Consider the following 20,862-nt stretch of genomic DNA (forward strand, 5'->3'; position numbering starts at 1 on the left):
CATCGGCGACGTACGGCTATAATTCACCGGACTGTCCGGTGTGCACCGGACTGTCCGGTGAGCCAACGGTCGGCCGCTCAATCTACGCGGGACACGTGGCCGAGCCAACGGCTAGAAGATGGCACCGGACTGTCCGGTGTGCACCGGACATGTCCGTTGCGCCAATGGCTCTCAGGCTGCCAACGGTCGACTGCGTCGTTTATGGAAAGAAATCGGGCACCGGACTGTCCGATGCGCCAGACGACAGAAGGCAAGATCAGCCTTCCATGATTGCTCTCAACGGCTTCTAGCTGCCTTGGGGCTATAAAAGGGACCCCTAGGCGCATGGAGGAGTATACCAAGCATTCCTACAACATTCCTAAGCATCAAGACATCGATTTCACGCCTTTGATTCTTTGCAATAGCAATTAGAGCTCTAGTTGAGTAGTGAACTCTTTGAGTTGTGTTGTGAGCTCTTGTTGCGACTTGTGTGCGTGTTGTTGCTCTGATTTTTGAGTCTTGTGTGAGTTGCTCATCCCTCCCTTACTCCATGATTCTTTGTGAACATCAAAAGTGTAAGGGCGAGAGGCTCCAAGTTGTGGAGATTCCTCGCGAACGGGATAAGAAAAGAAAAGCAAAACACCGTGGTATTCAAGTTGATCATTGGATCACTTGAGAGGAGTTGAGTGCAACTCTCGTCCGTTGGGACGCCACAACGTGGAGTAGGCAAGCGTTGGTCTTGGCCGAACCACGGGATAAACCATTGTGTCATCTCTGTGATTGTTCTCTTGTGGTTATTGTGTTTTGCTAAGACTTCTCTCTAGCCACTTGGTGATTATTGTGCTAACACTTAACCAAGTTTTGTGGCTTAAGTTTTAAGTTTTCCAGGATCACCTATTCACCCCCCCTCTAGGTGCTCTCATCCTCAAGCCAAATGGCATAGTAATATAACAATACATGCCAAAGGGTGTGATGAAAGAAGTCACGAGCTGGTCGGATTCTTTCATCTTGATTTGGTGATAACCTGAATAGGCGTCGAGGAATGACAGGGTTTCGCACCCAGCAGTGGAGTCCACAATTTGATCGATGCGAGGCATAGGGTAGGAAACCTTCGGACATGCTTTGTTCAGACCAGTGTAGTCTACGCACATCCTCCATTTCCCACCTTTTTTCTTTACAAGCACAGGGTTAGCTAACCATTCAGGATGGAATACCTCTTTGATGAACCCTGCAGCCATCAGCTTGTGGACCTCCTCGCCTATGGTTCTGCGCTTCTCTTCGTCAAAGCGGCGCAGGTGCTGCTTCATGGGTCGGGCTCTAGCTCGGATATCCAGCGAGTGCTCGGCGACATCCCTCGGTATGCCTGGCATGTCCGAGGGACTCCACACAAAAATTTCGGCATTTGCGCGGAGAAAGTCGACGAGCACTTCTTCCTATTTGGGGTCAAGCTCGGAGCCTATCCTGACCTGCTTGCAGACGTTGTTGTTGGGGTCGAGGGCGACGGTCTTAACTGCCTCAGCTGGTTCGAAGTTGTCGGCGTGGCGCTTCGCGTCAGGCGCCTCCTTGGAGAGGCATTCCAGGTCGGCGATGAGGGCCTCGGACTTGGCGATGGCCTCAGCGTACTCCACGCATTCCACGTCGCACTCGTAAGCGTGGCGGTACGTGGATCCGACGGTGATGATTCCGTTGGGGCCCGACATCTTGAGCTTCAGGTACGTGTAGTTGGGGACGACCATGAACTTGGCATAGCACGGTCTCCCCAGCACCGCATGATAGGTTCCTCGGAACCCGACCACTTAGAATGTGAGGGTTTCTATGCGGAAGTTGGAGGGAGTTCCGAAGCAGACGGGCGAATCAAGTTGCCCCAGGGGTAGGACGCGCTTACCGTGGACGATCCCGTGAAAGGGTGCTACACCGGCCCGGATCATGGATAGATCTATCCCCAAGAGCCCTAGGGTCTCGACGTAGATGATGTTGAGGCTGCTGCCTCCGTCCATGAGGACCTTGGTGAGCCTAGCGTTGCTGATGACGGGGTCGACGATGAGCGGGTACCTTCCTGGGCTCGGCACATAGTCGGGGTGGTCGCCTTGGTCGAAGGTGATGGGCTTGTCGGACCAGTCTAGGTAGACTGGCGCCACTACCTTCACCGAGCAGACCTCCCGGCGCTCCTGCTTGCGGTGCCGAGTCGAGGCGTTCGCCACCTGCCCGCCGTAGATCATGAAGCAGTCACGGACCTCCGGGAACTCTTCGCCCTTGTCACCCCCCTTCTTGCTGTTGCCTTGGTCCTTGCCACCTTCTGCCGAGGGTCCCGCCTTGATGAAGTAACACCGGAGCTATGTCGCACTCCTCAAGGGTGTGCTTGGCGGGACCCATGTGATAGGGGCACGACTCCTTGAGCATCTTGTCAAACGTGTTGACTCCTCCGGAAGGCTTCTGAGGATTCCTGTGCTCGGCAGCAGCGACGAGATCCGCGTCAATGGCGTCGCGCTTTGCTTGTGCCTTCTTCTTGGCCTTCTTTTTCGAGCCACATTGGACGGACGCCTCGGGGGCGTCTTCCTTCTGTCTTCCTTGAGGCTGCTTGTCCTTCCAGAAGATGGCTTCGATCGCCTCCTGACCAGAGGCAAACTTGGTGGCGATGTCCATCAATTCGCTCGCATTGGTGGGAGTCTTGCGCCCCAGTTTGCTCACCAGGTCCTGGCACGTGGTGCCGGCGAGGAATGCCCCGATGACGTCCGAGTCGGTGATGTTGGGCAGCTCGGTGCGCTGCTTCGAAAACCGCCGGATGTACTCTCGCAGGGATTCCCCTGACTGCTGGCGGCAGCTTCGGAGGTCCCATGAGTTCCCAGGGCGCACGTACGTACCTTGGAAGTTTCCCGCGAAGGCCTTGACCAGGTCGTCCCAGTCAGAGATCTGCGCAGGAGGCAGATGCTCTAGCCATGCCCGGGCAGCATCGGAGAGAAAAAGAGGGAGGTTGCAGATGATGAGGTTGTCGTCATTCGTCCCTCCCAACTGGCATGTTAGTAAGTAATCTGCAAGCCACAACTCTGGCCTTGTCTCCCCTGAGTACTTGGTGATGGTAGTCGGGGCTCGGAACCGGGCTCGGAACGGCGCCCGTCGTATGGCCCGGCTGAAGACCCTCGGACCTGGCAGTTCGGGCGAGGGGCTCCGGTCCTCCTCACTATCGTAGCGTCCTCCGCGCCTGGGGTGGTAGCCTCGGCGCACCTTTTCTTCGAGGCGGGCTCGACGGTCGCGATGGTGGTGCTCGTCGCCGAGGCGATCCGAGGCAGCAGGCGTCCCGTCCCGCGTGCGCCCAGTGCGGACCGAGGCCTCCCGCATAAGTCGGGAGGACGTTGCGCGATGCTCCGAGGGGCACCCTTGCCTTCGGGAGGCAGAGCTCTCGGCTCGTCGGACCGCTGCGTTTTCCAGGAGACCCTTGAGTTCGCCCTGGATATGCCGCCCCTCGGTGGTGGATGGCTCCGGCATCGCTCGGAGTAGCATCGCTGCTGCAGCTAGATTCTGGCCGATCCCGCTAAAGGCCGGGGGCAGCCTTGCCCTAGCATCGTCAACGATTCGGCGCTGGACGTCTTGGGCCCGATGAGGCGCTCCTCCGGTAAGTGCTCGGCCTGCCCACTCCTGCTCGATGTTTTGTCGGAGCTGCACAAGCCGCCCCGCTTCTTCGTCGAGCTTGGCCGGCATCTCGCGGAATTGCTCTAGTCGTGTGCCCTGACCCCTGCAGGGACTGGGACCACAGCTAGCTCTCGCGGGATGTCAACGCGAGACGTATGCACAGGGGCGTTGTCATCTTGCGGCATGCTGAGGTGGTTGTCCTCGCCGTGATCCCCCCTGATCGATGTGGAAACACTCGCGGCTTGGGTCGCAACCCTCGTCGTCGAGGTTATGGCCGTCGTCAGAGCAGCCGGAGAGGCAGTAGTCACATGCGAACATGAAGTCTCGCATGGCACTGGGATCACTGAGTCCGGAGAAATCCCAACCGAAGTCGGAGTCGTCGTCTTCCTCGGAACCCGTAGGTCCGGAGGTTGAGACGGCCGTCAGTTGGTCCCAAGATGACCGCATAAGATACCCTGGAAGGTCAGGGTATGCCCTTGCGAAAGCGCTCACCAAAGCGGGGTCGCTTGGTGGATCGAGGCTGAATCTAAAAGGGACAGGGTGGAAAACGGACGGTACCTCTTGGTCGATGGACGGTGGCGAAGTCGCGTCGGGGACGGACTGCACCGTTATCTCAGGTACGAGGCTAACGCCCAGCAAACCCTTTGTGAGGGTGCTGGCATCATCAGTCTGCTTGGGGTTGGCACGTTGCGGGAAAACGACACCCGTCGTTGTCTCAGGTGCGAGGACAACACACGATATGGCCCCCGCAGGGGTGCCGGCTTCGTCGACTCGCTCTGGCCTGACAGCCGATGAGGTGCCGCCTCCTGCATGGCCACTGTTGCCCCGTCTCCTCCTCCTCCGGCGAGGAAGGTGGCGGGGCAAACCCGGGTGTTCCTCTTCTGCCACGGTGGGAAGTCGTTGTCGAGTTCGCCGCTGCCGGGCGAGCCGACTGTCGTTGTTGATGTCGCGCTGCGGGGGGAGGAGTACCATGTCGTAGCTGCCGTCGAGGGACATGAACTCGAGACTCCCGAAGCGGAGCAGCGTCCCCGGCTGAAGAGGCTGCTGGAGGCTACCCATCTGGAACTCAACGGGAAAGTGTTCGTTAACACGCAGCGAGCCCCTACCTGGCGCGCCAACTGTCGGGTTTCGGACCCGCGAGGACCGTCAACCGACCAGTAAATTTGTTGTTGCGTGTCCCTGCCCAGATGGGTTGATGCAAGATGGAACACAAGAGGGAAATGAGGCTTATGTTATCTCGCACCGGGGTGCTTGTAGTAGGGGTTACAAGCGTCGCGCGAGGGAGCGAGGGCGAGAACGAGAGAGAGAGAGTCTCTGCGTGCTGCCTGTCTCGTCTGCCCCGCCTGTCCTCGACGTGCAACGTTGTCGGTGTTGCAACATGTGTCCGCGACGTGCCTTAGGAAGGCCCTGGACATCCCCTTTTATAGATACAAGGAGATGCCCATCTGTACAATGGGGTGTAGCTGCGAGCTAACGTGGCCGTCAGAGAAGTGCCTTGAGCCCTGTAGAAGCACAGCTGTCGGCGTGGCATGGATCCTGCTGACGTTGTCTTGCTTCCGTAGGGGGTTGAGAGCAATCCGACGTCATGGGCGCACGCGGGGAACCATCATTACCTGTTACCGGAGTAACCTTAGATGGGACACCGGTCTTGTTCCTTCATATCCTGAGGCAGCTAGCTAGGAGTAGGGTAATGATGTATCCCCTGTAGCGTAGTTGGTCCGAGGCCCAGGTCGGGCGAGGTGGAGACTTCTCCTGAGGCCGAGGCTTGGCTTGGGCAGGGTTGTGACTCCTCCCGAGGCCGAGGCCTGGGGTCGGGCGAGGCGGAGATCTTCTTCCGAGGCCGAGGCCTGAGGTCGGGCGAGGCGGAACTCCTTGTTGCGCCCAAGGCCGAACTCGTGGGAGATCGTGACTCAGTTTTATCCTAGTGGTTGGCACGGTAGCCGGAGCGAGGTGAACGGCGTTGTTTTCCTGTCAGATCGGTCAGTAAAGGGGCGAAGTGACTGCGGTCACTTCGACCTTGCCGACTAAGGCACGCGTGTCAGGATAAGGTGTCAGGCGATCCCCGCATTAAATGCGTACGCGATACGGTCGGCTGGTAAGACGATTTGGCCTAGGTCGCTGCACGACAAAGTCTGCCCAAGCTAGGCTTCAGGCGAGCCGAGGGTGCGCTCATCGCCTGAGGGGACCCTCGGGCGAGGCGTGAATCCGTCCGGGGCTACTGTTCCCGCCTGAGGCTGGGCTCGGATGAGGTCGCGTCCCTTGGTAGGCATGGCCTTGACTTGAACCGCGCTTTATCAGCCGTGTATGGTTTGTTCTGAAGATGCTTTCCAACCGGATTAAGGAGCATCGGGGGTACCCCTAATTACGGTACCCGACAATTTTCTAGCTAATTGATATATTGAACTAAAGTTATGGTACAGTTACAATACCAAAATAATAAAGACAACATAAGGATGAATGTTCAATTGATGAAATTCAACTTTTATATAATGACGTTGGTTTCATGAGGCACTAATAATTTTTATGAGAATTCAAAAATCCAACTAGCTCTGAGAATCCCTGAAAATTCGTTAGCTTGCGCAGGTGCATGTTAAATTCGTCATGTATACGACAACAATCAGGAGACAACTTTAATTGAAACTCATAGATTTATTATTAGCGACAAATTTGTTATTTAAAAAACACGCTAGACGTTTTTTGAACAAATTACTTTATTTTAATCAACGAAAACTCTATAATTCATATCTTATCTCTCTCAATACACACACATGAAAAGGTTCGCGGGGGAGGGGGGAGGCCCCTACCTGCACCCCTTGGTTCCGCTACTGAAGCCTATAGATGGCCAATAAGCACGAGGCCCGCGAGCCCAGCACGAAGCCCGCTGTTTTGACCCGGTCCGAGCTCGGCATGACCCGGTACGAATAAGCGGGTTGGGCTCGGACAGGAAACTGGGCACGGTGGGCTAGCCCGGCACGGCCCGTTTACCTCTAAGCTCGTTAAGCCCGCTTTTTTACACTAAAACGTGCTTGCCGGCCCGTATAGCCCGCTTTTTTCGTGCTAAACGGGCCGACCCGGCTTGTTTAGGCCCGCTGCGGGCCGGGCTCGAACAGGAAATTGAGCCCACGTGCTTAGACGACCCGGCCCGGTTTTCTAACCGTGCCTGGCAGACCAGGCCCAAAACAGGCCGGGCTTTACCGGGACCGGGCCCGGGCCAGGCGGCCCATTTGGCCATCTCTACTGAAGCCTCACAAACAAATATGACCAGATCGGATACCACAGTGGCAAAACCGGACAAATTGGCTCTCATTCCTAGCTAGACTAGGTCCCCAAAGTTGGCTAGGCCGCTTCCATAAGCCGACCAAACTGACTTCCTAGTGTCAAGCTGGATACGATGCAGACCTCACGAAATTCAGTCTAAGGTTGTCTTCAGTAGATATGTTAAAATAGGGGACGCGAAACTGTAGATGACAGTGTTTGACACTATATGTAGAGTAAAGTTTGAAATAGGTATCCAGCATCCAATCGATCAAACAATATATCTACTACCCGTTTATCATTTTTTCCCTCACAAACCTGTTGTTCGTTATTTCTCCCGACGAGATTTGGTAGCGTTCTAGTTGGTCTTACTGATCCTAGGACAAATAACACGTGTTCTCTCTGACAAGTTTTTCCAGAAGGTGTTGGAGAATCTAGCGGTGAGGAACAGGATCAACGTCGATTTAATCGGTCTGTAGATTGGTTTCATCGGTATGGTACATTCCTCGTTGTGTTCTAGGTCTTGTATCAACAAGTGTACTATTTGAAGCTCGTGAACTTTTCTAGGTATAGAATTTCTCTGAGCACAGCACAAAAAGAAGAGTCAAATTTGTAGGTGCAAGATCTCATTTATATTGCACAAACGATGTTCCCACAAACCCAGCACTTATCTAAGCTTATTGTGAGTTCGACAAGATGACAACACTTGCAGCGATGAAGAAGCGCATGAACAACTTCCATTGATCAAGCTAATACTTCTATGATGCTAATGCGCTATTCACTGCCACAGGCAAAAGACAGCGTAGAGAGAATAAAATGCAGAGTCGATGCCTCTCTTTTGCTTTCTTATTGACTGCTCAAGTTTGCTCAGAAATGGCAAGGGTATTCCTAGCCACTAGTAACTAATTGTTCTCAGGGTTTCGGACACGATTCTTGGCGCAAGCTCCATTGCTTGCGCAATGCTTCTCACCTCAGCGATCATTGCCACAACGTCGTTGAGTTTGTTAATAGCAGAACCGACTCCCTGCAGCCAGAAAAAACACAGCTCTTGTAAAAATCACGTTGCTTATCTTTTAAAGAAAAAAAAGGCTTCAAGTTTACTAGTTTAGTGCATACAACTCCAGCAGCTCCTGCAGTTACTGCCATTGGTGCAGTCACCGAGCTTAACCCTGACGAGCACATCACTGGAATACTAACAGCCCGAGAGATGGAGTATGCTGCGGCGAGTGTTGGTGTTGCCTGCAATTACAAACACTATATTGTAATAATGTAATTTGATACAATGAAGAAACCAAAAAGTTTCACGATGAAGAAACACTATATTGTAATTTGATACAATGAAGAAACCATCGAATGCAATATGCCCTCTTTTTTTTGTCCTAGTTTCACGATACCTTTTCAATCAATCCAAGCACTCCAGGTTTTGTCGGGCTAGAACATTTCCCACCCTCAGTTTGGATTATATCAGCTCCTTCCTCTTCGAGTAGCTCTGCTAGTCTCATCTGCAAATGAGAAACAAAATCAGCAGGACTAGAGCATGTATTACGTATAGTGGTTACCGAAAAGTTGTCTTGAGCAAGGATGTAAATAGTGGCGATATGACCTTACATCACCAAAACCTAAGCTTGTCGGCAACATTATTGAGCGCAAAAGTAGGGACCTGACCACCCAGGTCTCATGCTAGAAGAAATGAGGAACCTAAAACGAGCAAAGGTACTCACAGTTTTCCTCTATGCTCATCCTCTTGTTCTTAGGTTCGTGAGAGGGTATATGGGCAAAAGATATAGTTCATTCACGTGTTACATGTTTTGCGACTGTAACAAGTTGATCAGATCTGATGAACTATGATAGAGTTACTTGAAAAGCAGTAAAGGAGACTGAGGTGATCAAAATGTGAGTTGTGACTTTTAAGGCTTCGATTTGATGCGCTTTTAACCTCTCATGCTGGAATGAAAAAAATGGTAACATTAATGAAGATTAGAAATATATTTTGATATTTATCGTCTGATAATATATCCCACTGTACCGCTGAATGCATTGTAAAACCGCCACCGGTAAGTACCGCTATGTTGTCTTAAGGTTAGTGATTGGGGATGATGATATACCTGATCTGGCAAACTAAGTGTGTGAGGAACTGTTACTGATAAGGTGATGTCTGGAAGCATCTTCCTTGTTTCCCTTGTTAGCTTCAGTATCTGAAATTGGTTAGACCAGTAAATTTCTCTCAATATTCAACTTTTGGTGTATGCTTCATTAAAATAGTAAATTTAGCAGCTCTGAATAGGACGGGTTAGTTAGCACCTGCTCAGAGGAGAACTCAATGCCCATCTCATAAAAAGAATCATAGTTTCCAATCTCAACCTGAAAGAAAGATGGTTTAAGGGTGCAAGCATATGTTATAGAAAAATGACTTTCTTTTGAATTTTTTGCATGGTTAGCATCGGAAGTTTAGTGCCTGACCATTTTAGCTCCTGCTTGTACTGCAGAATGGAACGCTGAAGGATCTACAGATGAGACACAGATCTGCAATATGCAGTTTTCCCCAGAAATGCACTTAGCACAACCAACTCTGATGCTAGGCTAAACCATACTGGCAATTACAACCACAGGTTCCAATCACCCTATGAATGGATAGCTTACCGGAAGGTTGGTAAGATCCATGGCAAGCTTTACTAAGTCCTTGTCACATGCTATGTCAACATGTGTTGCACCTCCCTGCAGCAAGTTTGTTATGGTGGCTGATAAGTAATGGACTTGTAACATGATCATGAATAAAGTTGAGTAGACCAGTAACAGCTTTATTTCCACCGATTCAGACAAATTTTGGTTAAACACCTGTGCAGAAAAAATGCTCTTTTAACAGGCACTTTCTAAATTTAAGTATTTTATAGGCCGCATTCTCTTTTGTCTTAAAAAAATACACACATGTGAGAAAATTATAGGTTGCTTCCTGGTTTTCATAGATGTTGATTGTATGCGAAGAGAGTAGGTTGATTATACAGCTAACTTGTGTTGATAATGACTTCAATTAACATCCTGGATGAAGAATAAGGAACATTGAGTCCTGCGCAATGACCTGCCGTCTGATTCTAGACTTCTTTCTTGACAAAATCATCAGCGACACAATCTTAGATTATTCGTACCTCTAGAAGAAAACAACAGACAAAAGCAGTGTAACAGAGACCTCTCTTTTTCACATCATATAGTCTCAAAGAAGTCTGCAAGAACGAAATAGTAACACCAGTAAGCGTTGACAGGTAGATGTATTGTCCACACCTTATCTGCAGCTGTGACAACAGATGCAACACTGCTCCTGTCAAAGTTCTGAAGACCGGAAATTATCTGCACAGTTCAAGAGCCAGTGGCTATCAGCTAATCATCGCTAAGTAAGGATAACTCATCCAAACAAAAGAAAGGCTCCTTCAACTGTCCACTCCGAAGACGGCAGTACATCCACAGATCTCTACCCCAGGGAAAATAGTAACATGTGAAACTTGCAGCATCCCAGGGGCATGCGTGTTTGGATTTTGGAACGCACCAATTTCTCACATTCTTTATTAACCAGAAAGCAGTTTAGCCTCGTTTTCAGCTTCCGAATGATGCCTAAACGCTGACATCAATGGGATTAGTACGTTGAAGGAGACATGTAAAGGAGATGAACCTTGAGAGCCCTGTTCTCGCGGAAGGCCTTGAGCACGGCATCCCTGTTGGCGGCGTCAGCAGCCGAGGCGCGCACGGCGAACAGTGGCCGTGGCGCTCGCCGCGCGGATGCCCGGCCACCCACCGGCTGGCACTTGGCCGCAGCGAAGGACGGGGCCTGGAGAAGTCGCAGGGAGCCTGGCGCTGCCATCCTTTTGGTGCACCTGCTGCTCCTCTACGACTCCCTGAAGATTTTGAGAGTGAAGGTAGGAGGAAGAGATAAGATGACACTACACTACGCAGCGACAGGCCAGCAGCAGAGGTCGACGGTGCAAATATCTGTCTGACACGTCAAAAATCTTGCACGGTTCAGCAGGAAGCCCCTTGGTGTTTACAGTCCTCGCGAACTAGCCCTCAGCCGTCAGATAATTCAGTTGAGGTAGTTGCAGTTGTTTCTGCGGTGTTATTTCACAATCCACATGTTTTTTAGTGTCTGGCAAAATGACAAACGAAAATCAGCAAGTCAAACGCGATACACGACGGACGTAAAGCCCCGTCATGATTTGACAAATTGACATGGCCCCAAATTTTATTCAGAAAAAATACACAAGTTTTCAAGTCCAGTGCTGCATTTTGGAGACCAGCCCTGCGCTCTACTCGCCAATGCCGTTCAGGCGCTCAACGGCGGTGATCAGTCCCTACAAGCTCAAGTCGCCGTCGCCATTGGCCACCATCGCCGAGAACATCTGCCGGTACAGCGCCGCTCCAGGCAGCACGTTGGACTCCTCCCCGCCGTCCCCGACCTCGAGCGCCATGCCGAGGTCTTTGACGATGTACGGCACGCTGCCACCCACCTCTGACGTGAACTCGCGGCGGAGCAATCAGTTGCCGAAGAAGTCGTGACGCGCGATCCAGCCGCGCTCTTGGACACCGCGAGGAGGAACAGCGGCGCGTTGAGCCCCGCCAGGTGGGCGAAGACCACGAACTCGCCGAGGCCCACCGCGATCTGGATGGCGATCTTGCTGCTCTGCCAGCTGCCCCATGCGGGTCGCCCTGCCGAGGAAGGTGAAGAGCGGCTCGAGCCAAGCGACTACGGCCTCGTCGCCGCATGGGCGAAGAGCGTGCCGTCCTGGGCGCCGACGTCGCCCCCGGATGTCGGCGCTTCGATGGCGAGGCCCGCGAGGGCACCATATCGGCATACCGTGCTCCAGGACCACCGCACGGACGTCGCCGGGGTTACCGACCATGGTGAACACCACGTCGGATGCTGCGGCCACGGCGCGTAGCGAGGCTCGCGCCGGCGGCGACCAGGTCCTCCGGTATTGGTTTTTTAACGGGACAGCGCCACAGCGGCAGCAATTTGCATGAACAAACAAGAACTCAGTGGGTCCCAGTATCCGAGATCGCAATTTCGTGCGTTCACAGCATCCAACAAAACGCAAATTGAACTATAGGCATCGCAAGTTTTCGTGTTCTTTTTTACCTACCGAAAGCAAAAGGTAGGAAATTTACAGACAGGGAGATCATCGAAAGAAAAAAAACCAACACGATGGGCATTTTTGTTACACGCCGAGGCGGAGGCCGAGCCGCGAGCCGGAGACGACCAGAGTAGTGAAGAGCTAGGGGAAGAAAAGCAGGGGGTGGGAGCTTAGAGGTGGCAGCCGCAGCAGAGGAAGAAGCAGGAGAGCGCGAGGCCCAGCACGACGGCCTCGACGACGTACATGACGCGGAACGCGACGGCGTCCACTGCCGCCGCCGCGGAGCCGCTGCGCAGGGTGAGGGAGGAGAGCCCCGGGAGGCGCTTCCACCTGAGGGAGCGGGAGAGCGACGAGGCGAGCCTGGACGCGCCGGCGGCGGACGGGGCGGCCAGCCTCCAGCGCCGGCTGCTCCGGGGCAGGTAGTCCGTGGGGATGAGCTTCCTCAGCCACCCGCGCGGGCGCGCCGGGCCCGGGGCCGCCGCAGCCGCTGCCGCCTCGGCGGCCGGGGACATGGGCGCCGTATCTGAAACCGAGCCCGACGCCCTCGCCCTCGCCGCCGCCGCGTCCGTCTCGATGGCCATTGGCTGCCGCTCTGCTGCCAGAAGGAGGGTGTGCCGTGTGCGTGCGTTGGTTTGGCTGGAAAAGAACGGGTGGGTGGTGGTTGGGAAGACGGGGGAGGGCAGGGAGAGGGACAGAGACGTGGGAGTGGGGGGCGAGGCGACGTGCTGCCGGGAGCGGACGACGAGAAGACCGGAGGGGATATATGGGGACGTGCTGCCGGGAGCGGACGACTGGCCGAGGCGACGGAGGAGTGGTTTCTGACACTTCGGCCCCTGTGAGATTCTGCTTGGTTCCGATGCGCTCCTCGGCTTTGCTTTGTGTACAAACAAGCCAGGTAGCAGCGACCGAATTTTTTGTATTTTAGCCCTTAAACAGAAGTAAATTCACGTTTAGACCTAAAAAAATTTTAAATGCAGTTTTGGACCCTTAGCTCGGCGCCATAGGCTGTGGCGCCGAGCTAACACAGCTCGGCGCCACAGCCTATGGCGCCGAGCTGTGACGTGGCCGCAACGGCTAGCTGCGTCCAGGGCTGACCTGGCTCTGACGTGGCGGCGGCGCGGCCTCGTAGCTCGGCGCCACAGATCTTGGCGCCGAGCTACAAATTCCTATAAAAACGCCCGCGCGGCTGGCCGAGAGCAGCTCATTTCATCCCATTTCCAAACTTCGTAAAAATTTCCTGGATTCAAAGATTTGAGTTGGTTCACTTCGTAGACCAAGGTATGATTTCCAACTGATTCCTTTTGTATATTAGGTTGTTAGTTTAATAATTTGTATACACCTATTATATTATCATTTCGATTATTAGTTTGTGTAAACTTATTATAAAGCATAATAGGTACAAGTGATAATTATAATCGTTTATTAGATGAAAGACATGTACCGAGAGGCGTTGTGGCAGAAGAGAGGTCGTCCTCGGGAGTTATATCCGGACGTATCTAGTAAGGATGCTCCTGTTCCTCCTGAACTCCCCGTGCCTAACTGTGACTGTGGCAGACTGGCTTGGGTACATCAATCACAACATCCAGACACGGCTGCTCGCTGCTACTACCTTTGTGGCACTTTGGACGTACGTAGCTTATGACTTGTCACTTAATTTTGTTCGCGTTCATTATTTTGTAGATATGTAATAGTGCATCTTTCCATTATTTTAGGGACATCAGAGGTGTTTCTTTTTCCAGTGGATCGATGGTCCTGATAAATTTGACCCTCGATATCTTCTTTTCGTTAATTGGTTGAGTGGAAGGACCAGTCATGAGCGTTTTAAGCGTTGGGTACCTCCTCCCCCGAATCCTCCACCAATGACGGATGCGGAGAAGGAGGTAGCAACAGAAAGACGGATGGACTCACCGCCTCGATGCGATTGTGGAGACCGTGCTGTCATCGACGAAGACTATGACAAGCAGTTCTGTTGTCCGAACATTGATTATGTGAGCCCATTGATATGCTAAATGTATGAACTAGTTTTTATTTACAATAAATTACTAATTTTTTCTCTTGCAGCCATACGGGTGGCGTAAGTGTCGTTTCAGAGAGTGGTTGTATGGTCCTTTGTCCCATTGGCCAGAGCCAGAGGTAAAGGAAAAGAGATACATGGGGTGGGCGGCAGAAGAGGTCAAATTTGATCCAGTACTCTGCAAATGTGGTATTGAAGCTAAGTATGGATTAGTTCCTTCGGAGCTTGGTGTTAGATATTTTTGTGGACATATGGTCGATTACGATGAGGTTGGTATTTTTTTTGCACCAGATGTAATGTTATAGCGGTACTTACTATATTTTTTGTAGGAGACGAGGAAATGCAGTTGGGAGAGTTACGACGACAAAGGAGAGGTGATGCGCACAATAGAGTCGAAGAGAATAATGGGACAGAAGATGCGTTGTGGATCTCGGCTCGTTGATTCGTACATTAACGATCGCATACGCGACATGCGTAGGGAAGCAAAATCTGCCTTTTATGATAGCCCGAAGCGTGCAGAGTATAGGAGGTTGAAGGCGGCAGATGAGAAGAGAGCACAGGATGCAAGGGAATGGGAAGCGGCTCAAGCCGAGAAACAGATGTTGGATAATCTTGCTGATCGCCTCAAGGGAAGTAAGTGAGATAAATGATATTATAATTATGTTAGTACAATTTATTTATCCTGACTTTGCTAACTTAATTTTCTCATTATATTTGCAGAGATTGGAAGTGGCGTAAACTATTTGGCCGATGAGGCGCATGCGAGATATGTTCAGGATAAAATGGCAACGGTTGAGCTGATGGAGGAGGAGGACAACGACACATCTAGATTGAGTGAGCTTATCGCCCTCGCAGAGGCAGGATTACATGAAGAAGAGGAGGACGACATGTCAAGGTTGAGTGAGCTCATAGCACTAGCTGAGGCTGGATTACGTGCTCAAGAGGAAGAGGATGAGTTTATGTCACAGGCCGCCGCAGAGGTAGAGGCAGCTTATTACAAGAAGAAGTCTGATGAGGCTGAGGCTGAGGATGAGCTATTCTCCCAAGCTGCAGATGAAGCAGAAGCCAATTATTACAAAAGAACTGGTGACAAGTGTGATGCAGGACAATGCAGCAAGTGGAATGAGGTTGTTGTTGAGGATTGCGCGACGGATGACTAAGAAGATGAGTTACTCATAGATTGTGATTCAGACTGAAGAATTGTAGCCTATTATGTAGTATTTACGTATCAAAAATAATTTAGAACTCTAAAGATGCGTTACTTATTGCTTATTATGTTTTTTACAGTTCACAAAAAAAATTTGCAAGAGTTCCCCTTGTTTTATTAACAACCACAGTTCAAATAATCACATATTATAAGACATATAAGCATTTCAACATATAATACATCACAACATAACATCGAATATAAAAACATCCACAGAACATAGTTCTTCATATAATGTCCACAAACAAAGTCCAAAATACAAGTTCCCCAACACATTGTCCAAAACACATAACATAGTTCATATTACAACGTCTCCAGCATAAGTCCAAATCACACAGTCCATATCACAAAAGTATTCATTTCCTCCTAGTCTTACCCTTGCCCTTGGCCCCAAGAGCGTCGGTGCCTGGAGTGTAAGGGTCTCGTGGACGCCTTCTACGTGGTGTCAGCTGTGATGGCTGAGTTGTAGGAGCATCCTGCAACTGAGACGGTCCAATCTCCACCTGACCTGCGGCGCCAGCGCCAGCGCCAGCGTCGTCGTCGTCGTCGTCGTCGTCGTCGTCGTCCTGGGCCACGTTCTCAAACGTGTCCCGTGTCGATCGCGACGAGCTGAGTCCTGCAGTAGATGGTCCAACTGCACACATGGGAGGCAGAACGTCCTGCTGCATACGAGGCACAGGCAGCTGCACGTCAACGCCCGCTAGAGACCGGCATCCACACCGAGCCGCTGCTCGACGAAGACGACGTGATACCCTCTGTAATCGAAATGTTAGTTAAAGACATATGTTACACCATACAAATAAACAAGTTTTCTGTTAGACATTGATACTCACTGATAGTAACGATAGCGTAGTAGTATCTGAAGTTCTCTGTGAGATACGCTCGAGTTCAACAACAGATACGAGCATAGAGTTTCCCTATCACAAGTTAAGACATTAGGATGCTCAAAACTAGACATAAAACATTGAATTGAAATCTCTAATTTTAGTAAAGAAATAGTTACCACTCTATCAAGGATTGGAGCAGCCTCAATTTGGGACCCGTGCCGAGCAGCTATGTCGAAAGCTGTGTCTTCGTCGTCTGACGATTCTTGCTCGGCGTAGTCTGCTGCTGTCCACTGTCCCTTCAGCTTGCACCTAGTCACACCCGAATACCAAATCAAATACCTCCGGAAGTTGTAGTTTGTGTGCGCCTGGTCATTCTCATAGTTCAGATCCCCCTGCTGGTCCCATTCATCAATGTAATCACGATGGTGCGTCTCGAAGTCCGTGACCTTCTTCTGTCTCTGTCTGTCGAACCTGCAAAAGTTAGAACCATATATTAGCGACTAACTGATATTTCAATTATTAGTTAGAATAACAAGTGCATGTAGTAACTCACTTATGAAGTTGTATTGAAGTCGAGAATGGCTCCACCGGAAACTCCTGGCGCAATCCGAACTGTCGAGCAACTCTGTGGGGCAAGTGGTACTCAACAGCATAAAAACAGATGAGGGGACACCTCATGAGGTAGAGGTTCTCGTCTATTGAGCACATGCTGCTCAACTGTATGCTGGCGAAATATGGATCAAGATACGGTTGCCAAGTCACCTGCAAAAGTTTTAGAAAGCCCATGTAAGCACCCTGAATTGATATTCTAGGGTCGTTTATGTCGCAACTAATCTCCTCACAAGCTCGAGCCAAAAGCTGGTCAAAAGTTGGTCTTTCAACGAACAACATGGTCACGATCTTCATACCATCAAAAGTAACACTCCCATAAGCATCTATCTCCACCCTTCCTCCATGGTATAGTGTTACTAGGCTGTCCATCTATTTCAAAAATGGATTACTAACTCAATAATGGCTACATACTTAAGCCTACTAACTTACTAAGTAATAAATATATATTAACTAATAACTATACAATAAATATTAAATAAACACATCAAACGAAATTACATAATCTATAAATAATGTACGAAAACTATGTATACCTGAGAACGCGTACGACTCCAGCTAACGGTGGAGAAGGTCAAGTCGGACGAACACCTACGTACAAAAAAAAACTTATTGTCAGTAAAAAATTTGGCAGCACCTCCCCTGTAAAGTGATGTTTATAGAACCTGCGAATAAACGACAACACGATGGTTGCCAACACAGAAAACATGTAATACCAATGCGCTAAACAAAATGGTAACTATATAATCACTAAGAATTTACTAAACACTAACAATATACTACGCAACAAACTAGCTAACTATTTTAATAAACACTAACAACAAAATATCTAACAATTTACTAAACAATAAATAAGTGGATACCTAACTAATTACTACTAGTTTACAAACTAATAAATTAAAAAAAATACTGGTCGGCAGTGGGGGCGGGAGCTACCGGAGTCGGAGCGGGCGGTGGGGACTGGGCGGCGGGGACTGGTCGGACTCCGGGCGGCGTGGGGACTGGTCGGTGGCGTGGGGAGCGAGCTCGGGGCGGTGCTCCGGCGGGGACTGGACGGCAGTGGGCGGGCGGCGGCGAGCTCGGGCGAGCTCGGTCGGGCGGCAGTGGACTGGGCGAGCCGGAGCGTGGCCGGGCCGGGCGAGCTCGGGCGAGCACTGGCGGGGCTCGCGGCGGCGAGCCGGAGCGTGGCCGGGCCGGGCGGGCGGCGGCGCGCCGCAGCTGGGGAAGGCGGCGGCGACGGCGGCGTTTTGTGGAGGGCGGTGGCGATGTTTTGGAAAGAGCTGGCGAAGAAAACAAACGCGCGCAGAGGGAAGGGAGGTTTCGGTTTTTCCCTAGCTCGGCGCCAAGATCTGTGGCGCCGAGCTAGGTGCCATGCGGGACTGCCACGTCACGAAGCTCGGCGCCACAGCGTGTGGCGCCGAGCTGTGTTACCTCGACGCCACAGGCTGTGGCGCCGAGCTAAGGGTCCAAAACTGCATTTAAAATTTTTTTAGGTCTGAACGTGAATTTACTTCTGTTTAAGGGCTAAAATACAAAAAATTCGGTAGCAGCGACGCAACGGAGAGCGAGCAGCCTAGCACCAGCACAGCGACTAGAAGGATCAAGGCAAGCACTCGTTTGTGGAAATCAAAGAACGCCAGGGTGCGAATTGCAATGCGCGACGACGCGCGCTTTACAACTGTCCGCCCCATACAGCTCCAGGTGCGTGCGCCATCAACGGACGGCCAGGGGAACGCGGACGCAATGCTCGAGACGAAAGAAACCAATTTTTTAAAATCAAACTGTTGACACCTTTTTCGGGTGCCAAACACTCAACAAGAACCGGCGCCGGTGCTCTCTGCACAGGCGCGGACGGTCCGCGACCTGGAGCAGGGGCAAAGGTTCCCTGCCTGACGGCCGGACGGTCCGCGACTACAGGCCGGACGGTCCGCGCGTGCGCAGGGGGTGGCGAAGGTCGCCGGCGGCGCCTGGATCTCGCTCCCGGGAGGGACCCCGTCGGGGAGGAGAGATCCTAGGTGTCGTTTAGGCTCGGCAGGCCGACCTAGACTCCTCTAATCGACGTAGAGTCGAAGAGAGACCGAGAATCTGGAGATTGAGAGGCTAAACTAGAACTAGACTAGAACTATTCCTAATGCGTAAGGTAAAAACGAGAAATAGACTTGATTTGTTCGATTGATGGGGGTTCAATCGGCCGTAGCCCTTCATCTATATAAAGGGGGGGTCTGGATCCGCTTCAAACTGATTTCCGAGTTAATCCCGCGGTTTTAGGTAACAAATCCCGCGAGAAACTAGGAACCCTAACTGACTCTGCGCACGCGCGGACCGTCCGCGCCACCACCGCGGACTGTCCGGACCGCGGACCGTCCGGCCTCAGCGTCGGACTGTCCGCGCTGCTCAATTTGACTTCCAACATATGCCCCCTGCCTCAGCGCCGGACGGTCCGTGTAAGGGCCAGACGGTCCGGGCAGAAGCTCGGACGGTCCGACCGCGTCCAGGGTCACCGGTCTGCCAAGCAGGGACGACGGTGGTCCTAGGGCGGCCCTAGACTGTCCGGCAGAGCAAGCCGGACGGTCTGCATATGGACCGGACGGTCCGGGCAGAAGCTCGGACGGTCCGACCGTGTTCATGGGCGCCGATCTACCAAGCAGGGATGGCGGTGGTGGTACTTGCCCTGTATATGAGTTCATCGGCATACCATATAATGGCTGGGGCTGCAAATCCCCATTTGTTGCCGATGTATTAGACATAGATATCCTGTTACTAGTCTCATATGATGGAAAACTAGGAGCAACAGACTTCTCCAACGTATGCGTTAATTTTCTAATTGACTCTTCTAACCCTCCAATCTGTTGTTTCATTTGATTCTGCTGATGATCTACATACTGTTTAATAAATTGGATGTCGTCGGGTTTACTTACGTTGGGGACTTGAAGCGAAGATAGAAGAGATGCGACGTCGGTCTCTCCATGTTTGACAACTTTCTGGTGGCGATCCACCGTGTATTGTGATAAGAATTTCTCCCTCGCTTGACGCATGTAGTCCTCGTATTGCTGTTGCTCATCGACCGTCAGACTTTCAACAGCCGGCTTCAGGATATTGTCCGGGGAGATATCGGTGTGATCTTTAGAACCGGCCATTTGAGGGTCTGATTTTTAGTAGATCTAAACACCGTCCCCAGCGGAGTCGCCAAAAGTATGTTGACACCTTTTTCGGGTGCCAAACACTCAACAAGAACCGGCGGCGGTGCTCTCTGCACAGGCGCGGACGGTCCGCGACCAGGGACCGGACGGTCCGCGACCTGGAGCAGGGGCAAAGGTTCCCTGCCTGACGGCCAGACGGTCCGCGCCTACAGGCCGGACGGTCCGCGCGTGCGCAGGGGGTGGCGAAGGTCGCCGGCGGCGCCTGGATCTCGCTCCCGGGAGGGACCCCGTCGGGGAGGAGAGATCCTAGGTGTCGTCTAGGCTCGGCAGGCCGACCTAGACTCCTCTAATCGACGTAGAGTCGAAGAGAGACCGAGAATCTGGAGATTGAGAGGCTAGACTAGAACTATTCCTAATGCGTAAGGTAAAAACGAGAAATAGACTTGATTTGTTCGATTGATGGGGGTTCAATCGGCCGTAGCCCTTCATCTATATAAAGGGGGAGGTCTGGATCCGCTTCAAACTGATTTCCGAGTTAATCCCGCGGTTTTAGGTAACAAATCCCGCGAGAAACTAGGAACCCTAACTGACTCTGCGCACGCGCGGACCGTCCGCGCCACCACCGCGGACTGTCCGGACCGCGGACCGTCCGACCTCAGCGCCGGACTGTCCGCGCTGCTCAATTTGACTTCCAACACAAACCTTTTAAGAAAAAACGCTTTTACACATCTGCGATCAAAATCTCGTTTTGAGCCTAGAAATCGGTACCAATTAAGTGGGTGTTTGGTTTCTAGAGACTAATTTTTAGTCCCTATATTTTATTCCATTTTAGTTCAAAATTGCTAAATATAGAAACTAAAACTCTATTCTAGTTTCTAAATTTAGCAATTTATAGTCTAAAATGTAATAAAATGATGGGACTAAACATTAGTCCCTACAAACCAAACACCCCCTAAATTATTGGCATGTAATGATCTTTTTAGTAGAGCACTAGATTGTCTTTCAAGGATACTGATTAATTAAAAGATATAATCAAGCAGAAGGAAGTAATACAACGAAAGTCAATGTATGGATCTTAACTTGTCAA

At 51.4% G+C, this 20,862-nt stretch overlaps 2 protein-coding genes across 4 annotated transcripts; both read right to left on the reverse strand.

The window, feature by feature from the left end:
* Positions 1-7,459: 7,459 nt before the first annotated feature.
* LOC100191573 (uncharacterized) lies at positions 7,460-10,796 on the reverse strand. Of its 3 annotated transcripts, none has more exons than NM_001137003.2 (9): positions 10,523-10,789; positions 10,138-10,203; positions 9,502-9,576; positions 9,322-9,384; positions 9,163-9,222; positions 8,967-9,056; positions 8,256-8,363; positions 7,978-8,100; positions 7,460-7,885 (listed from the first exon to the last, which is right to left on the reverse strand). In NM_001137003.2, exons 1-9 carry the CDS (start codon positions 10,709-10,711, stop codon positions 7,757-7,759), a joined length of 903 nt encoding a protein of 300 aa, NP_001130475.1. In that variant the 5' UTR covers positions 10,712-10,789; the 3' UTR covers positions 7,460-7,756. The 3 variants fall into 3 exon arrangements, with proteins under 3 accessions (NP_001130475.1, NP_001168779.1, NP_001393482.1); NM_001175308.1 differs by lacking the exon at positions 10,138-10,203 and adding an exon at positions 10,005-10,079 and having other exon boundaries at positions 7,476-7,885; positions 10,523-10,796; NM_001406553.1 differs by lacking the exon at positions 10,138-10,203 and having other exon boundaries at positions 7,476-7,885; positions 10,523-10,742.
* A 269-nt stretch (positions 10,797-11,065) lies between these two features.
* On the reverse strand, positions 11,066-12,700 carry LOC100274143 (uncharacterized). The gene has a single exon (NM_001148521.1). It carries the CDS (start codon positions 11,689-11,691, stop codon positions 11,179-11,181), a length of 513 nt encoding a protein of 170 aa, NP_001141993.1. The 5' UTR covers positions 11,692-12,700; the 3' UTR covers positions 11,066-11,178.
* Between the last annotated feature and the right edge of the window lie 8,162 nt (positions 12,701-20,862).

The sequence above is a fragment of the Zea mays genome, chromosome 6 (genome assembly GCF_902167145.1).
Source record: "Zea mays cultivar B73 chromosome 6, Zm-B73-REFERENCE-NAM-5.0, whole genome shotgun sequence".
NCBI lineage: Eukaryota > Viridiplantae > Streptophyta > Magnoliopsida > Poales > Poaceae > Zea > Zea mays.

Excerpts from the sequence above, each read along its gene's own strand:
- LOC100274143 (NM_001148521.1), bottom strand. The coding sequence starts at position 11,691 with ATGGTGCCCTCGCGGGCCTCGCCATCGAAGCGCCGACATCCGGGGGCG.
- LOC100191573 (NM_001175308.1), bottom strand. The coding sequence starts at position 10,711 with ATGGCAGCGCCAGGCTCCCTGCGACTTCTCCAGGCCCCGTCCTTCGCT. Across the intron at positions 9,577-10,004 it reads TCTGTTGTTTTCTTCTAGAG|GGAGGTGCAACACATGTTGA; the intron begins GTACGAATAATC and ends AACTTGCTGCAG. Across the intron at positions 9,223-9,321 it reads TACAAGCAGGAGCTAAAATG|GTTGAGATTGGAAACTATGA; the intron begins GTCAGGCACTAA and ends TCTTTCTTTCAG.